The following is an 18,610-nucleotide window of genomic DNA, read 5'->3' as shown; positions in this document are numbered from 1 at the left end:
TAAGCAGAGTTATGTATTCTGCCCACAGCCACGCAACAGGTTAACTACTAAATCTGGAACTACAGGTCTCCTGCTTTAATGGCTGGACAAGACAATCTTGCTGGCAGGTTTTACTAAAATCTTTGCTGTCATCTGGGGAGTTATATTGTTATGCAGGGAAGCTAATCCTTGTTGTGAACTTTCCCAGACTGGAAGGGCATGTGGCAGGATCTGCCTCTTGCCTGGAGGCTTCATTAGCACAATTCTTGCAGAGACTGAGACCTCATTAATTCGTTATTGCACAGAGCCAGTCTTAAAATGCTATCTGAAAAGAGCTCTTCAGATGTCTGTAATACCAGATTCTGAGTTGCAGCAGTTCAGTACGCAAGGATGATGCTTGCACCTGGCTTCTATGAAGCGCTCAGCCCACAGAAGAGAGGAGTCCTCCCACAGGATTTATTCATTCAGCAGAGCTCAGCTGGCACAGAGTGCTGGTGTTCATCACGTCCAGCCTAAGCAAGAAAGGAAACCTGTCAGTAAGTGCTTGGGATCCCAAGTCAATTCCTCCATGTATGAACTACATATACAGAGATACTGTAATACACTGGATAAATAATTTATGAAATACACAGAAACACCCCATATATACTTGTATATATACCATGCTAAAATTAGGGTTGAACATGCAAGCTAAGGCCATTTTGAAGTATTGATTTGCTTTGTTGCTAATGCAGTGCCTGAGACCTAAGAACAGGAATGTCTTTTTTTGTCCACCATGTTCACCTCAGTCTCCACTGCTATAGACATTGATTGATCTTCTCCTCGGAAGTATTTGGCTGTGTTTTTTAATGTATTGGGACTGATCTATGTTATGTTGAGAAATGCTGGACTCAGTATTTGCAAGAAACATCCATGGCTAAAAAAAACAACAACACAGAATCATGGTGTGTGGCTTTGTACTCTGCAAAGACTAAGAGGCCTTTCAAAAATAATAGTAATTTGCAATTTGATGGAGTCTTACAGCTGAAATCTAAGCACATCCAAGCATATGATGTGATTCATATTTCTTGGTGCTAAAGTTCTGTTGCTGATTCTTTTGTAACTCGTCACAACAGAACAAAGATAGTGCTCACTATTTGAGGAAGCAGATGAATCAGTGGCAGAGCTGAAAGGAAACAAATGGATTGCTGGTGAGACTAAAAATGCCTCAGAGATGTGAACACTGTGTCTGATGACTGCTTTTGTGCAGCAAAATTCAAGGAAGAGTTTTAAGCATGGCTAGCCACACAACAAAACACACTTTGGGCTGACAATTTAAGGAAGAAACTGCCTTGCACACTATAATTCCCACATGGGGTAAACCACAGATAAGCTACAGACAGAAAACCCCACTTATTTCACTGAACTTTAACTGACAGTCATTACAAAGAGAAATCCAGCCTAGGAAAATAAATTACGGCACCAAGGTAAGTTCCTCCTAAACTCAGCCTGTAGTAGTTGATCAAGCAGACTTGCCTATGCTTTGTAGGGTGCCCATCATGCTAACATCACCACTGAAATAAAGAACAAAAAAATTGAGGGGTTAAGAACCATGGCCATAACCTATTAGATATCCAAAGCGTGTAGGAATGTCATAAATGTAACAAATGCATGTTCAATGCCATAGTCAAAAAAGCACAGGTCATTTCTCCTTTGGATGATACGAACATTTAACTGTCTTAGGTGGGAGATGTGCCTTTGGAAAACCTCTATAATCTCAGGGTAAAGAATAAAACAGCAGAAAACATGATTCTTGGTTGCACCAAGAGGTACAGTAGGGTCTTTTATTACCGGGTGCCGAAGGAGAGGACAGGTTCAGGCAAGAGCAGTGATAATATGTTAGACTTTTTCTAGTGCAAGGGATAAATATGGATGAGGACAGACAATCCCAATGGAAGATGTCTGATGAGTGTCTCTGGCTCCGGAGAAAGATCGTTCACGTAGTAACACAAGAAGAGGCATCTGCCTCTCTCCTGGCTGGCACTGTGGGCTGAGGCACCTGACACACTGCAGACCAAGCTAACAGTCTAGGTACTGTCACTGAAGGTGCTCTGGTAAAAAGCAGAGTTGTTCAGAACACAGAAATCTCTACTGGCTTCCAAGAGGATTTATATTTTGACAGAGTGGAGGAAAAGAGCTCAAACTGTGGCTAAAGCTTACCATTATTTTTTTAATCTGGCTATGATTTACAATGGCTTCTCGCCAATGACAGTTTGAAGACAGAGTTATACCTGGTTTTGTTCTTGAACAATATGAAAAGTAGGAATTGCATTTTGACAGCTTCTAGGAAAAAGAGTTGTTTTTTTTCTAACAAGGACTCTTTGCTGAAAAGGACAACAGGTTGAATGTTTTAAGATAATAGTTCTTCCATGGAAAACAAAATCCCACAACTTTTTCAGTCTGGTTTGGAGGATCATATCCAGTAATGTCTGCCTCCTTGGATCTCAGTCAGCCAAATCATGAGGCTCCTAGTCGTGTCAAAATTGGATTCTTGAATTTGCTTAGCTCATACTCTAGAAATAAAGCATCAGGTCTCAAACACTTGTTTTGTATAAAAGTCTGGAAAGACCTGCTCTTACTCAAAATCTTAACTCGCTGTTTGGGAAAACAGCATTAGAAACTTGTGACTCACAGCAGGAACAATCAATCTGGTATCTTTAAGCCAATGTTGCAGAAACCTTTGCACTAACTAAAGTGAGGGGAAGAAGAGCAGAAAAGGAAGTGCCTGTTTTCATTGAGACTGATGTTTAAATGTAGAAGTCCACTTCAGAAAAGGGACTGACATTTGTGCAAGGACACAAATGTGAGACTGCTTTTTTAAGCTTGGGTCTGTTGAGACTGCCTGTGCTTTAAACAACAGGTTTCAAGTGTTTGTACCTAAATTTGGGCAGAAAAGCTTGGACTCTTTTGAACAGCAGTTAGTATCTTTTCCATAGGGGAAAAAAAAACAACCCAAAACAACCCAAACAAAGCCAAAACTGTTTCATTGTGGTTAATCATAAACTTCAGGTATTTTTTAAATTATAACACTCCCTCCCCGTTTCTGCATATTGCATTGAGGAGGACAGACCCAGACCTATCTGACAGCGGTGATCTTGTCGAATCTCTTACCATGCAGCACTGGGCTTTCTGCCACAGCCAGATGGAATCTGTGGGGCAGAAGGCATCAGACTTGGTCTTCATCACAGTTAGGTTGAGAACATCAGGTTTTAATTGAACACGAAACTGAAACTTTGGGTTTCAGTGACATTAAACCAATGACACGCTTATCAGAAAAGGTGAATGGTGTGGAGGTTCCTGTACAGATATGCCAGGTTCACGCTGAGTGGAAACAGTGGATTTGTTCGTGTAAATCACTCAGGGTGATAGCAAGTGGTTTGTTACACGTTGTTTGGAAAGAATTTGTATTTATCGTTGTCTGGAGGATCGATCTTCTCCAAAGTTTACTAGATTATTTTTTCAGTCTGTGCAAGCTCTGTTTGGCATCATTCTCCCTCCTGCTACTCAGTGTTTCTAATGCAAAGATCTGCATTCTCACCTACCATTTAAACAGGCATGTCTGCGGAGTAGGGCCTCTTCAAGAGGCACAACACATGGCAGTGCTTTGTTGTAAGCTCAATGTGCTCATTGTAACTCGCAGGTCTTGTCGTAGGAAGGTCAGTGTTTCTGTACTCCATGGCTAGACATATATTGTGCCTGCTAAATGCTGCTGTAGTATTTCATCGCAGTGGGAACCCAGACAATAGGTCATGCCTTGCATTAATGTGTAGGATGTTGAAAAATCAATACAGTTCAAATAACAGAGGACTGCTGCCCAGGGGCTTACTATCCCTGTGACACTCAGAGCACTCTGGATGCACAGGGAGACTTTTGCAGGCACAGCAATGCCTGTGCCATTAAGCTGCCACTGAGCACACAGTACAACAGACTCTCTGCTAACTCCTACCAGTAATTCAGTATTGTGCAAGGGCACACATTGTTGGAAACACGAATGGTTCCCTTGCTCCAGAGATCTCTTCTTTTTGTCCTGTAATACAAATCTAAAAGTCAAAATCCTCAAGGGAAGGCTAGTCTCTGGGTCAACCTTGGTGCTCAGCAAGCCCCAGACCAACATGACTGCATTTCTTTTGCTGTCTGAGAGTCTGATGTAACAACTGTTAGAATCAATAGAAAGGCTAATTGATTTGAAAGACCTTGGATAAAGCAGCTAAGGCCACAACCTCCACCACTGCAATCACCAGAAAATTTGTCGTTGACCTCAGTGAGTGCATGATGAAACACCCTCTTGGTCAGCAGGTATGTAAGTCACACATGTAATTTATTTCATTTTAAACCATTCATGTGCCTAAGTACTTCTCAGATCTGGAACAAAAGTATTCTGGTTGCCAGGGGTAGAGGAGTAGCTTTCAGATCTGCCCCTCTCCTGCCAACAGTGATGCGATTTGGAGGAAAAAGTAAGCAAGTCCATTGTTTCCACCATTTTATAATGACCGGGAATTAAAGCATAAGATAAGTGAAATGAAGAGGAATGCACTCAACAGCACAACAGAAATCGATGCCACAGAATTCCTAATCTAATTCCTAATCTAATTCCTTCTCAGGGGACTTTAAAAAACATAAAGACTGGCTTTTTAACTTCATTAGGAGGCTGTGACTCAAATACAGCCCGAGCCTTCCAAGGGCTTGCCTACACTGGAAAAGTTCATTATGTTAATTGATTAACATATAGTGCTTAATATAACAGTCAATATAAACAAAGACTACTATGTTTAACACTGGTTGTTGTTGTTGACCTAAGCTAACACAGCTGCCAAACATGACAGTTCTTGTCTGCACTAATTGCTTTGTATCGCTTTAATTAACGTGTTCTAACACAGTGTAATTCTGCAATACAGAGAAATCCTTTGAGGCATTTATTCTGTACATTTAATTTTCTGTCTCGCCTATCTTGAATTCACAGACGTGCTGCTTCTGCCATCTCCCAGCCCCCTCCAGCCGTGGAGCCACTATCACATCAAATCAAAAAGACTTTGTAGGCTCTTTTATGAATTGCTTCAACTTACAAACTGAAAGTTTAATCAGACATTCAATCAGTTTACACCCCCTGATAGTGCCGGTTATGTATCTCATCATTCAGGAAGGGTCAGCTCAGCCTAAAAAAGTATCACCAAATACCAGACATTTGAAAGGCTTTGCAAAAATACTGTAAGTTGTCCATCTGGGCAGTTTGTCAGCCAAGTTACACAGCCTGTTCCCAACCACAGGAAGCCACTTTGCAGCATTCCCCAAAAATGTACTTTCCCCATTTTGTTTTACATAGAAAAGCTTAGTCCTCAAAAAAAGGGAGGGGGAAAAAAGGGTACAAAAGAAGATGTTATTAAACACTGAAGATAAAAGGTCAAGAAGTTTATCTGGACTCCCACAGCTACAACACATTTAGGCTGCACACCTTGTATTTTAGTAGAAAATGTTATTGCCTGTTACAAATCATGTTACTCAGCACTACTGAAACCATGAAAATTCCTAAATTGTTAAGATGTGTTGCATGTAAACTGCTGTTTGGCTACACAGTGCCCATTTGTTTCAGCATCTTCCAGAGGACACAGATATTTTCCTAAACAGCATTTGCTGCAGTCTGAAGCAACAATATTAACACTCTGATGTATTCAGAGTTATATTAAGTGACTGAAGGTGTGCAGCACAGCTACACCAGCTCTTCTGGACTGTAATTTCACTGCCTGGAAATTCCTTCCTTATTAGCTGCTCATCACTCCAAAGAGCGCTGAATTTATGTTCATTGTTCATTGCCTCTTGTCTTTTCCTTAAAGAAAAACAGGGAGTGGATGGGGTAAGTGACCTAATGCACAAGTCTTCCAGGACTTCAGAAGTCTGACTTGGAATCTTTACAAGTCAACTAACAGGCTTCAGCCTACTGGACCTGCAGTCCTGAGTCCAGCTCTGGGGAGCCAACACAAGAAGGACAAGGATCTGTTGGATCGAATCCAGAGAAGGCCACAAGGATGATCACAGGAGCTACAACACTTTACTTATGAAGACAGGGTGAGAGAGTTGGGGTTGTTCAGCCTGGAGAAGAGAAGGCTCTGGGGGGACCTTAGAGCACCTTCCAGTCCCTAAAGGGGGCCTAGAAGAAATCTGGAGAGGGACTTTTTACAAGGGTATGTAGGGATAGGACAAGGGGGTAATGGGTTTAAACTAGAAGAGGGCAGATGTACATTAGATATTAGGAAGAAATTCTTTACTGTGAGGGTGGTGAGACACTGGCACGGGGTGCCCAGAGAAGCTGTGGCTGCCCCATCCCTGGCAGTGCTCAAGGCCAGGTTGGATGGGGCTTGGAGCAACCTGGTCTAGGGAAGGTGTCCGTGCCCATGCCAGGGGGTTGGAACTGGATGATCTTCGCAGACCCCTTTCTACTGAAACCCCTCCATAAGTCAAGATGGTGCCTATTTAATTACTAATTAATTTCCATCTTTAACTACAGCATTAATAAGTGGTTTATCTACTCCAGTCCCTCTGTTCCCAAGCCTGTAGCGGTGAGGGGCGGGCTGGGCGGGAGGGGCCACGCCTCCCCGCGTGCCTTCCCGCCCGTCACGTGCGTTAGCGACAGCCGCCGGCGGCGCCGATTGGCGGAGGGGCGGGAAGGGGCGGGGCCAGCTCTGCCGGCCCGTCAGCTGCGCGCCGCGGCTCTCACAACAAAGGGCTCCGGGGGCGCGGTGCGGGTGGGTGCGCGGAGTGGAGCAGTGCTGTTCAGGTGGGTTTGGCTTTGAGGGGCCGGGGTTAAGGCTAAGGCCGGGCACGGCGTCGGTATCCCGGCTTATCACAGCGGGGGGTGTAGCGGCGTCCTGTGGTCTGAGCGCTCGGGAGAGGCGGTGGAAAGCAGCAGCGGCGGGATTCCCGTCTGCGTGGCTTCCATCCTGGCTTGTCTCTCCTCGGGCAGCGCCGAAGCCGGGAGCGTTTTCCCGTTTTCCTAGCTGGTAATCGCGTCCCCCCGCCCAGCGGCGGGGCTGGGCTCTGGAGCCCGGACGGGTGACCCGTTGACTCCTCCGAAAGCGGCTTGTGGGAGCCTCCTGGCGGCGTGAACCGGCCGTGGGGAAGGCACCGGGCGGCGCGGCAGCCAGGAACTGCAGCGGACGCTTCAGGGAGTGTCTTATTTTCGTTTCTTTTTTGCTTGGCATGCGCCCCATCTCCTCTGCTGGGGCAGAAAGAAAAAAGTGGGTTTGAGTGTTGTTGGTTTTTTTTTTTTTTTAGTGCAACGTAGTATTAACGTGCATTGGATGTGTTACCTCTAACATCCTTTTCATCCCGACTGTGGCTGAGTCAGCTGTTCCTGGTCCCATATTTTCTTGCAGCTGATCGTTCCTCTCTAACAGCCAGTGTACCTCTCTGTGGGCCTCTGCCTCATTTGCCTCCCCTTGATAACAGCGTTCCTGCTTGCTCCTCGTCTGGCTTGTGCAATAGCATGCAAGTGTGGCATTGCTAAGGGCACTTGTCCAAAAGGATGTGGGAACATCAACCAGTTTCTAAATGATTCAGATGGGTTTTATGGATCCTCCTTGGAGTGGGGGAAGGAGGAGATTGGACAAACTGCTTGTGATCTACAGAAAGACATTTATGGGTCAAGCTGTGGTTTGTTTAGCTTATGTTCTCAGGAACAATTCCACTATAGGGAATTGTGGAACAGGAACAGCGGCCTCTCGCTTGTTAGAGGTTAATTATTTCATGTTGTTATGATGCCTGTGGAGCCTTAATTTAAGAGTGTGAGTTCTTGTCTTGCTCCACTCTATGCACAGAACAAAAAGGCAGCTTCTGCATGAAGGTGATTTCCAGCCTTGGCCTAAGGAAGAGGCATCATCAGCACTGGTCAGCAGTTACGCCATGGCTTGCTAGTCAGCCTAAAGAAAAACTGAACTTTTTTGTTCCTGGGCATAGTGCCAAAAAAGAGATAGGAATAGATGTGGAAGGTAACTGGAAAACTGTAGGCTTTAAGCTTCCACTTGGAGTCCATATCCTTATCCATGGCAAGTTCTGACTGTAACTGAGGCTCTCAAGCCTTCTCAAGAAGATGCTTGGGAACACTGTGGGCATTTGGCGTTTCCTTGGGTAACCCACCCAGAGCTTAGAAACCTTAATGGTTAAAAGCATTTCCTGCTAGTAACCACTGAAAATTGAACTTCACTGTAGCTAAATGCCACTTCTGCTTGCTGTGAATGTAGAAGAAGGGAATAAATGTTTGCCTTTTTCTTCACATAATTGACTATTTTCAATTTCTCCTTCTCTTTTTTGAGCCTATTTTTTGAACTTTATCATTTTTCTTTACACTTGTGATTTTTCTTGTGGCTGTCTTAGAGAGCCCAGATGGCTCATGTTCAAGTGTGGTCCTGAAAAGGCAGCCTTTAATCTCTACTGCATCTGAGCCAGTTGTTCCTAGTCTTGCATTATCCTGTTGAAAAGCTAGAGTGCATAACTTCCTGAGTTACACTGTACCTTTTCATATTGCTTCTGAAGACTACTCTGAATGCCACCCCTATCCTTTTGTGCTGTTTGAATGAGGAGGTAGCTTGTAAATGTCTACAGGAGCAGTACTATGTGGAGCAGGTGCTTGTCTTTGCATTGAACAAGTAGGTAATGGAGTCTGGTGTCCTGGGGTAATGTGGTGTAGAAGGTCAAAATGATCCTTTGGTGTGGCCTGAGAGTTATAGGATGAAGCAGGATGTGCTGGCCTTAAATAATACTCTTTGTGAGTTGTATCTTAGCTGGGTTTGTCTAGTATAGTGTGTCTTACTCCTTTTCTGAGTGCAGACATTCATGCCCTCTTGCATGTGTATCTTCCCTATTTAATTATTAAGCAGGTGTTTAATGTGTAATAATTTTGACATGCTGTAGTAATTCAAATATTTCTATAGTGGAATTGTAGTTAAATCAGTGAATATTTTTCATGTACAGTGTTTACTTTTTCAGCTACTTTAATGGCTTCTATTTGTTGGCTCACGCATAAATATTCAAAGGCTGTAAGCGTGCAGATCTGCATGCGTGAATATTCAGCTTCTTGTACTGATGGGATTTTTCATCTTAACTGCCAAATGTAGAGTTCAGGCTTATGGTGACTAATTACATGTAGATAATTAAGTATACAGGTTACTTTTCTGTGTTATTTAGGCTTACCATACATAACTAGTTGGGCGCTTGCAGTGAAAATGATCACACTGGTAACTACGTGGTGTACTTTGAACAGTACACTACTCAATGAAGGTGGGACATGCCTTCCTACTGTGTTAACTTGTAGGCAGCGTCCCTGAACTGTGTGAGATGGGAGAGAAGAAACACTGCCTTGGGCACCTCTGAGAGCCCTCACAGGAGTCCCTGGACAAGGTGTGAGGCTGTGTCAATGGAGGAGATGTGTTGTCTAGAGAAGAATGCAGGTGCCCTTTGCATCTCTCTGACTGTGAGGAAGACAGGCAGGGAGCTGAGGGACCGCCTATGCAGTGAGCATATAGCATATAGTCCTCTCCTCCCATAACAGAAGGTGGGAACTGAAACCTGAGCAGACCTTTGCTCAGGGAGGAGAATCAGGAGGAAGGTGCTCAGCTCCAAGGACAGACTTAGGCTTTTCCTGTATGAATCTGGGGAGGGTATGGTGAATGCCAGTGAAGCTGCCTTCCTCGTAGGCAAAAATGCTTACTAGTACCTCAGACTGCACCAAAAAGAGGGCTTTTAGTTTGTTCCCTAGGGGTGTTACCTGTTGCTTTGTCATTAAGACCCTTGTCATTGGTGTTTGGTTTTTTTTGCAGGTTTCACATAAACTGTTCACCAGACATGCCTCTGCATGTCCTGTACCTAAGTTGATAAAGCATCTATGCACTTTAATCTCAAGTCTATGCCACTCTGCTAGTACAGTGTGAGCTGTGCCTTGAACCTTGGATATAAAGACCTACCAGCCAAAGTCTTGTTCCTGCCTTAGTAATGTTCCAGAGGTTAAATAACATGCTCATGGGAGAGATTGATAGCCTGTCCAGCCAAGAGCCAGAATTCAGTGAGAAAGAAGATGACGAGTGGATTCTGGTTGACTTTATAGGTAAGATGTCTGTCAAATGTAAGCTCCGCCTTTGTTCTGCTCTGGCTGTTACTTCTTTTACTTCCTTATAAAGACACCAGTAGCTTGGAAGAAACTTTACCTGCATAAAATGAGTGTGGATTAGTGTAGGGTGTCTTCCAACCAAATGTACTAAAACATGTTATGTAAACTGATGAGAAAAAGTATGTCAGGTTTATAAGCATGACACAGGCTTCAGCAGAACTACTTGTGCAGATAAAATATATTTGACTTATTATGCAATTGTATTGCTTTGCTGATAACAGTTGTGTTGCACATCTGGCATGGCTTATCAGGGAGCAACCTTTGCCCCTCCCCTGACTTCTAAAAATACAAAAACTTGTGTATCTGCTAATAGGGGTTTGTTTCTGTTTCTTTGTTTTTTCTGTATCCCGTTGTTGACTCTGTGCAACCATGTTGTTATCAACCTCCTGCGGTCAACAACCTCCACGGGTTCCTCTACACTGACTAATGGCAGACACTTGCACTAACTGCTCCGCGGAGGAAGCGGACATCGCTGAAGCATCGGACGCAGATGGCTCGCCTGCCTTCTCTTGTTTACCGTCTCCCTTGGAACACTTTCCAGAGGCCAGCGAGTCTTGCTTCATCCAGTTTGAGTCATGCCCCATGGAGGAGAGCTGGTTTATTACCCCTCCCCCATGTTTTACTGCAGGTGGATTGACCACTATCAAAGTGGAAACCAGTCCAATGGAGAACCTCCTCATCGAGCATCCCAGCATGTCTGTGTACGCTGTCCACAATACCTGTCACAGCCTTAATGAGACTGGGTGTGGAGATGAGGAGTTTCACAGCCCAGGTAGTCCGAGGTATGTTCAGCTTCATTTATCAGGGAGCTCTGTTGCTGAAAATATCTGGTTTCTACTTGATCAGCTTAGACACTTAATACTGAATTTTCCAGCTTATTTCCAAGCAGGTGAATAAAGCATGAATACTACGCAAGATGGGTAGGAGGGTCAGGGCTGCCTGCCTGCTTAGAAAAATGTTACACAAGATGACCGTGTCAGGATTCGGTTGGGTTTGCTGTTTTGACACTGCAAGGAATATTTATGGAGCCTGATTATTCCCTGGCAGGATGTACTTTGGTGCTGTTAAAACGGGTGGCAGTTAAAGTTCATCACATGGATTTGGAAGCACCTTGCCCTCTTTTTGGCTATGTGTATTTTTCAGAACTTTACATAACGGTCCCTCCTGAGATGGAAAATTTTACTTTAATTATCCTGACAGGGGAATTTGGTTTGGTTTGGGTTTTTTTTTTTATTCTTCAACCTAGTGGTAGATTAGGACAGGATTAAGTTTTCCTACAAGCTGCTTGTGGAACAAAGCAAACTGAAATACTCCACAAAATTTGCTCCCCTTGAGGTAAAAATGTGTGCTGCAAACTTCTACTTTTAGTGAGGTAAGAAGTTGTGCTTATTTGAGTCCCAAAAATCTGGCCATGGGGAATTATTGCAGAGGCATGTTTGCCATGCACTGCTTCTCTGCTCTCGGTTGTCCAGTATATGCAGCTATACAAGTACAGCATACGTAGATATATACAAATAGAGTATTTCTTTACTTTATGACTCCACACTTGGCCATGTGTTCATTGATTTGGAAATAATTGGGCGTTTTATGATTTCCTGGTTAATAACAAAGACTGACTTTTTGTCCCATCTGATGGTTACCCTTAGAAACAATTAAAAAACAAATTGTAGTATACTAAGCTTTCTTCTGCAGGAGAAAATGAGTGTAGTGCTAGAGCTGATGTAGGTAGATGCCCGTGGACTTTTCTGATCAGCTCCTTGCTATATTTAAAGTCTGTACTTCAAAGAGACAGGTGACTTTGAGATGACATGCTGATGTATAATATTGAAGTATAATGCTGATACCATTCATCTTAGAATGGGGATTTGTACAGTTATTTGGGGATGGTAGCTTGTGGTGTTAGGCATCAAGGGTCAAGCTTAACTTAAACTGGGGGAAGTTAGAAGTACACGGCAGCTTTTAAAAGGAGGGTCTGAAGGAATCTGCAAATGCACTGTAGGCTGTGAGGCTTACCCTAGTGAAAGACAGTAGTTTGCAGTGAATAGTAACACACAAAGTTGGGTACTGACTTCTCAGTGACTTGAACTGGGGGTACTGGTATAGATCCCTTTGGAGAAGAATGCTCTCTTACATTATACAGTACAGTCATGCTGCTTTAACTTGTCGGGAAGCTAAAGGTGTGATGAACTTAGCTGGTGTGTGGTAAGTTTCTTCACACTGAATTCTGTGCTGTTGCTTCATCAGAGAATCTAGGCTTTTGTATGTGTTATTTTTGGTGGCAGAACCAGGGTGAGACTTAAGTCTAAAGCCGAAGTAGGCTACAGAAACTGGGAACATCAATTACACTGCTAATGCAGTTTCAGAAGCTGTTTTGAAGTCTCTAGTGGTTTAATGGTTGACCATTTAACATTGTAGGGCCAAGAAAAGCTGCTTAAGGCACACTGGCACAGTAAGTACTACTGTTTTGGGACAGTGCTTTTTGTTTGATCAGGCTGCTAGCAACGCTGCTTCCTCTAGAGCCTTGTCTGCCAAAACAATACTGGTTTTAGGACTAACCTTTGTGCCAAATGATGTTACTTGATCAAGCCTAACTACATCTGCTTTAACAAGCCAAAATGCTAAGTGCAGAAAAAAGTAATTAAATATTAATTGGGATGGGGTCTGAAGCCTTTAATTTGTCTTGCGAGGTCTGGCTCTGTAGTGCAACTATCAGGACCTGTGTGCTTTCTAGCAAAATAGATGCCAGGTGTGCAGCAGTGAACATATGTAGCAGCAGTCTGCCTTTAGGTACAGCCCCTCTAAAATTACGTTTTGATAGTATTGATGGAGTAGTACAGTAACAGGCTCATTAGGCCTGTTCTCTCAGGGCTCACTAGTGCCAGGCTACCAAAGACAGCCACTAAGATAGCAAAATGCCATGTTTTGAAAAAGTATGTGGCCTTTTAGCTAATTCAAACCACTTCTGCTATCCCAGTTCCACTTTAAGATAAGTAGAAGAATGTTGCTTTGCAAACTGGTGCTGGGAGGGCATTTGATAAGAGGGCAAAAAGTTTAAATATCTTCAACCAGCAATTTTAAACCAGTTTTTTCCCCTACAAAAGGAGGAAATCTATTTGTTCCTTTTAAATTCCTTTTGAAGCAAAAGCGTGTTGTATAAACTCCCCTGTGTTCTTCAGGTTAGTCATGTTTTTCCATAACAAACAACACCACTTTGTATTAGCAGTTGATGCTCTTTGCTAGCTAGTAACGTGCAGCAAGGGCATGATTAGGAAGTAAAGGATGATTTCCTGTGTGTCACAGCTGGTCTGTCTTTCTCATCCTAATAAGTTTGGTGTGGTTTCATAGTTTTTTAAGCTCTCCTCAGAAGGGCTTCACTTGGAGTTGCACTTCCAGCACTGATCAAAATTAAACTGGTGTAATCTGCATAGAAAGTACTTACAAGGCATTGTGAATTGATTTGTGCTGTGTTATTTGCTCACTTCTTGCTTCATATTACAAGTGTTAGGTTTAGGACAATATCCAGTGAATGAACAGGAGAAAACCAGCATGTCACACATGGCTCTTCTGGAGTCTGTAGGCTTCAGTTAATGTCAAGTTACCCAAGGAGCCAAAAGAAAGTGGATTTGGGTGTTTAAAATCATAGAATCATAGAAGAGCTGACAGTATTTAGCTCCAGTGTAGGACCTGGGGAAGCTGAAGAGCTCACTTCTCTGCCAGGCACCTGCAGCCCCTCAAGAGCAAGGCTATAAGGGTGTCTGCCATGGGCCTGGCAGACCAGAGACATCATATGATAATTGAAAGTTAAGCTCTTCCAAAAGAAACTCTAGAGTAGTCATGCTAGAGCTGACAAGCAGACTTCCCAAGAGGCCTCTTGGTCATGCCTTGGCAAGCTCCTGGTCTTGTAGGCAGCTTTTCTGGGCACCACTGAGTTGACAGCTAGTGACTGTGTCCTGGGTGGGGAGAGAGAAGGCAAGCAACTCTGGTGCCGCTGGTCTCACAGCAGCGTGGAGCTCAGACTTCAGATTTGCTTTGCTTTTTAGAACTGCCAGGCTATCTTTAGCTTTTCTTGGGAAGTTTCAGGAAACACCAGTGATTGTTCTGTCAAGTAGGGAAGTCCTTTCTCAGTATGTCAGTCCCTGCTTGCATAGGCTGCTGGTTTGTTTTTCACTAGTGCATGATGGAGAAAGGGTTTGCCAAAACTGCTGACTTTCTGCTCATAAAATCTGAAGGGCTGGTTGAAGAGCCATCTTTCTGAGTTATTTCCTGTGTGTGTCACAACTGATCTATCTTTCCCATTCCTCTGCACAAACATTGTTTGGATTTATTTGTGTGGCTGGCAATCCAAACATGCTTTTATTGGTGTGCTTCTGTTTTCAGGCTGAACCACTTATGTTCAAGATGACTTTTCTTAAACCAGACTTTGCGTAATGAGCAACTCTAAGTCTTCTAAGGCTGGAGCAGTGTGACACACATTGCCTTACATTTCTGATCGATGTTGCATTCTGGGCTTAGGGAGGTGGGGTGGGGAAGGAAGGGCTCAGTGGTATGAGACACCAGATGTCCAAAGGCTATTGTGGTGCCCTCACAAAAAGTGAGTTAGCAGCACTACACATGGCTTACCAGTGTGGCTTTCCTGGCTTGATCTCGCCTCAGCCCAAATCTCTGTCCAGTAGAATAAGAGTGCTCCTTTGAAATGCTGGATGTTGATGTCCCTGTTCTGCCCTGTATAGTTTGCATGTCTTTCCAATGCTCCTCAGTAATGGCTGATACCTGCTTGTTACGTTTCTAGACTGGAAGCCCGAAATGAAACGGGGCAGCGTGTTCACTGCTACGTCACAGCTCTTGCTACTCGTTCAGCTTTTCTGGAAAAAACCAAGAGCTTTCGTCCTAGCCACTGGATAAAAGAACATAATGAAAGACATTATCTCAACAGAAATGGTCTCCGTCGCCAAAACCTCACCAGGGATTGCCACTCTCGGCAAATCAAGCACAATGGACTCTTTGTTCACCAGCCTTGCCAGCGTCAGTTCAATTACTGATGGCTCTTGTGGTTTTAATCTATGGTCTAATTGTTTTTTAGGTTACTCTTGTTTCCGTGCATAGGTAAGTGTGGTCAGTCTGAAGCTGATTGTCAATGCCTCCAACACAATTGTAACTAGAGTTGCATTCTTTTAAAATGATACCTAAATTTCCAAACATCTTGCAGTAAGTCCTGAACATTGATGTTAAATATCAATGTCTTGGAAGCCTATCACTAAGGTAGTTTGTGTGCTGTTTTATAAACTATGATGTATAGATGGGTTCTTAGTTGATCTTTTAAAGACACTTAACTGAGATGGAAATCAGTTATATTTTACGTTAATCAAAGTGGAGTTAGAAAATTTGAGGTTAGGTGTATTCTTTAATAACCAGAACTTGACAGCTTGTGTATCTGTCTATATTCAGCATATATGATTACTTTCTAACAAAGGCATACTATAGCTGCCAGTGGGTAGCTATGCTGAACTGTTACAAGAAGGACGTCTAATGTAAATCGCCTAGTACCTACTTGTGTTAGTGGAGTCTGTGTAGGTGTATTGGGTACTTGATATGGATATCAGAAAGGGTTAAATGTCCCCCCCTAATATTGTTGCAGTAGGCTATGGCACTGGTGTTACAGATGTAGTACCTCACAGTGGAGTGGAAGGAAAAGTGGGCCTATGGGTTAAGTGCAGATGCACAACACAGAGCTGAACTGGGTTTTACTTGGTGCAGTTTGGGTTCTTATTCCTTTTCTCTTATTCTTTCTGTCTTTAAAAGATGTATTTACCCTATCCCATTTCATTTAATCTCTAGTCTACTTAGAGGAAAAGGATGGTGTACTGACTTCTTTTAATCCCATCAGTAGCTGACTGCTCTTTAAAGAAGTCAGGCTGATGGATAGCTATTTCTGAGCTGCTAATTGCTGTTAAATTGTCTGAGTAGCTCAAAAGCAGCTAGAAGGAAGGTCTTATTAGTTCAAATTTTCTCCCTTCTCTTTCTCTCTAGAAATTAAGTCCAAGTTAATTGTGACTGGAAATGAAGGGCAGTGTGTGGCAGGGATAAGAGGATGCTGAAAAACAGTCTTACAGAACTAAACACAGAGATGACAGGGTGTATAAAAATGGAGATAGATTGGCAGTGTTATTCCCTTAGCCCATTGGGGCAGAAGAGCTGGATAGCAATTCCATGGGCAACAGGAAAGAAAAGCCATTCAAAACTAACAAGTAATTTTCTTAAGAACGCTGTACAATGTTTTGGAAGTTGGCAGGCACTTGAAAACCCAGAACACAAAGTTCACCTGTTCAGTACACCCTGTTTCTTAACAGCAGCCATGTGGCATGCTGAGCCCTGATAGATCAATCTGGGAAGTAAACTAAATGCCTATGGAGGTGAGGAAGCAGAAATCTGCACTGAAGAAAGAGGGGAAATACCAGTAGGTTTATCCCCCTTTCTGTCAGTACTTAATGTGACTTACTGGTTTTAACTTGTGTTTAGTGCCTAGGGCATTAAAGTGTTAACATTACATTCAACAATGTCTTCCAGTAGTCCTTATACAAAAGCTAGTATAAGGAGTCATGTGAGGAGTCCTTAAAATTAGATCAGTAATGTGAATTTTTCTAGACCTATGAAGTATTTTAAATTCAGCCAAATGCTTCAAATTCATTGAAGCCAAACTCTAACAACTTGGATTGACCTTGATGTAATGGTACTGTTGCACATTCTGCAGCTGGAATTGTTGTGGAACATGCTTAGTATACAGGAAATAGCACTTATAACCTTTGTTTCACTGCAGATGTGCTGCTTCACTGGGGTTAGTTAAGATTGTTGCAAGGGGATGCTCACAGATAGTTAAGTGTGTAAAAGCAATAGGTGCTTTCCTGGATACACTAGTCTCCTTTATTTTATTTTTTTCCTAAAATACATTAAATTCACACACACAGTGAAAGAAAACAGAATTGGTCACATCGTAAGTTTCAAAAATAGGGATTTTTTGTTAGTGTTTTCAGCAGTATGTGTCTGTGTCCATACAGCAATTCTTTTGTGGTCCAAACATTCTGGTTTGCAAATAGCTGTGGTTTCACCAGTCTCTCATCTGTTCATGAATACTCTTACTTGCCTCAGATTGTCTGCTTTTATCACTCCAGCTTTTTGCCCAGTTTAAACTTCCTTCTCACTGCCAACTTCCTAGCTCAGGAAAATTCCTCTCTTTCCTGTATTTTTGTTTTTCTTTGTATAAAAGTAACTACTTTCCTTCAGCTTTAATTTTCTTAAAGTGAAATGAAGGAAGATGGAGTGTCCACCTCCCAGTGTTAGAAGGAGTTAAGTAATCTTTTAACTCTTGACAGGGAGATGGGAGTTGAGAGTATAAGGCTCCCAGGCATTACAGTGAGAGCCTTGGACTGTTCTTCTCAGTAGGCAAGTAAATGCAACTTTAGACTGCTCCTAGAATTGGGAGATACTGATCTTTTTATACTACATTACTAGATGACTTTCTGGTGATGAAAACCTATATCTTTCAGGATATAAACTATTTTGTTGCACAAAGCTGTGCTTCTCAATTTGTAATATTAGACACCATATTATTGTGTGAGATAGTACTGCATCAATGGCTTTTTGTTAATGTGGTTTACGTATTTATGTCGGTCTAGCCCCATTTTGTGCCTGGAGCTATTGGGCAAATAGATTTGTTTTGTTTTTCTGTTTTAATAGCAAGCTGTGTGGCTTCTTATGGTTTTTTGACTTGTATTAAAGTGTGTGTTCTTGTAAAAAGCAGAGGCCTTGCACTGTCTTATATTGATTTGATATTCATGAATCTTGCTGAAACTGTATTTTCGTATGTATTGGTCAATAGACAGATTTGCATTTTAAACTGTGCCTTCTACACAGCAAACTTGAAGATTCAAAAGGGACATTTCAGTTAGGATTAATACTGTACATCAGTCTATGCACATATGGCAGCTTCTCTCCAGAGCCACTTCTCTATTTGTAGCAGTCCTTTTGATATGGAAGAATGTCTGGCTCTTATTTTTAATAGTTATAACACAAGCTGAAAAACAACAAGATACAGCACTTTGCCAAAAAGTAGCATTGCTTAACCAGTGTGTATTTACTAAAGTGATCTTCTGTATTTTGTTTTCATAGTGCATTCTGCACATTGTGGGAAACGTGATCTTAACTCTCAATAAAAAATGGCCTATTAAAAATTGTCAGTCTGTTCTTTTATATTGCACATCAGTTAACCCAAATGCCTGAGCACCTTGTTCAGGTGTGGCAGGTGCAAGTACTGACTATACTGAGTATACAAGTACTGACTATACAGGTACAAGCTAGAGAATGCTTGTCTCTAGCACAAAAGTTCAGAGAATCAGTGTGCATTGCTGATCAAGTGATGATGTTTAAGTAGTGTTCCACACTTCT

The 18,610-nt window shown here is 42.6% G+C and overlaps 1 protein-coding gene across 2 annotated transcripts; it reads left to right on the top strand.

The window, feature by feature from the left end:
• Window positions 1-7,291: 7,291 nt before the first annotated feature.
• Window positions 7,292-18,396, top strand: TP53INP1 (tumor protein p53 inducible nuclear protein 1). 2 transcript variants are annotated; one of them, XM_057403034.1, is made up of 4 exons: window positions 7,292-10,108; window positions 10,605-10,953; window positions 12,587-12,620; window positions 14,961-15,118. In XM_057403034.1, the coding sequence occupies exons 1-4, from the start codon at window positions 9,997-9,999 to the stop codon at window positions 14,976-14,978; spliced, it is 513 nt and encodes a 170-aa protein (XP_057259017.1). In that variant the 5' UTR covers window positions 7,292-9,996; the 3' UTR covers window positions 14,979-15,118. The 2 variants fall into 2 exon arrangements, with proteins under 2 accessions (XP_057259017.1, XP_057259016.1); XM_057403033.1 differs by lacking the exon at window positions 12,587-12,620 and having other exon boundaries at window positions 7,294-10,108; window positions 14,961-18,396.
• Window positions 18,397-18,610: the final 214 nt, after the last annotated feature.

The sequence above is a fragment of the Pezoporus wallicus genome, unplaced genomic scaffold, assembly GCF_028554395.1.
Source record: "Pezoporus wallicus isolate ANWC-B61680 ecotype Strahan unplaced genomic scaffold, APGP_CSIRO_Pwel_v1 contig_2456, whole genome shotgun sequence".
Taxonomy (NCBI): Eukaryota; Metazoa; Chordata; class Aves; order Psittaciformes; family Psittacidae; genus Pezoporus; species Pezoporus wallicus.
This window is presented reverse-complemented; position numbering and strand designations above follow the sequence as displayed.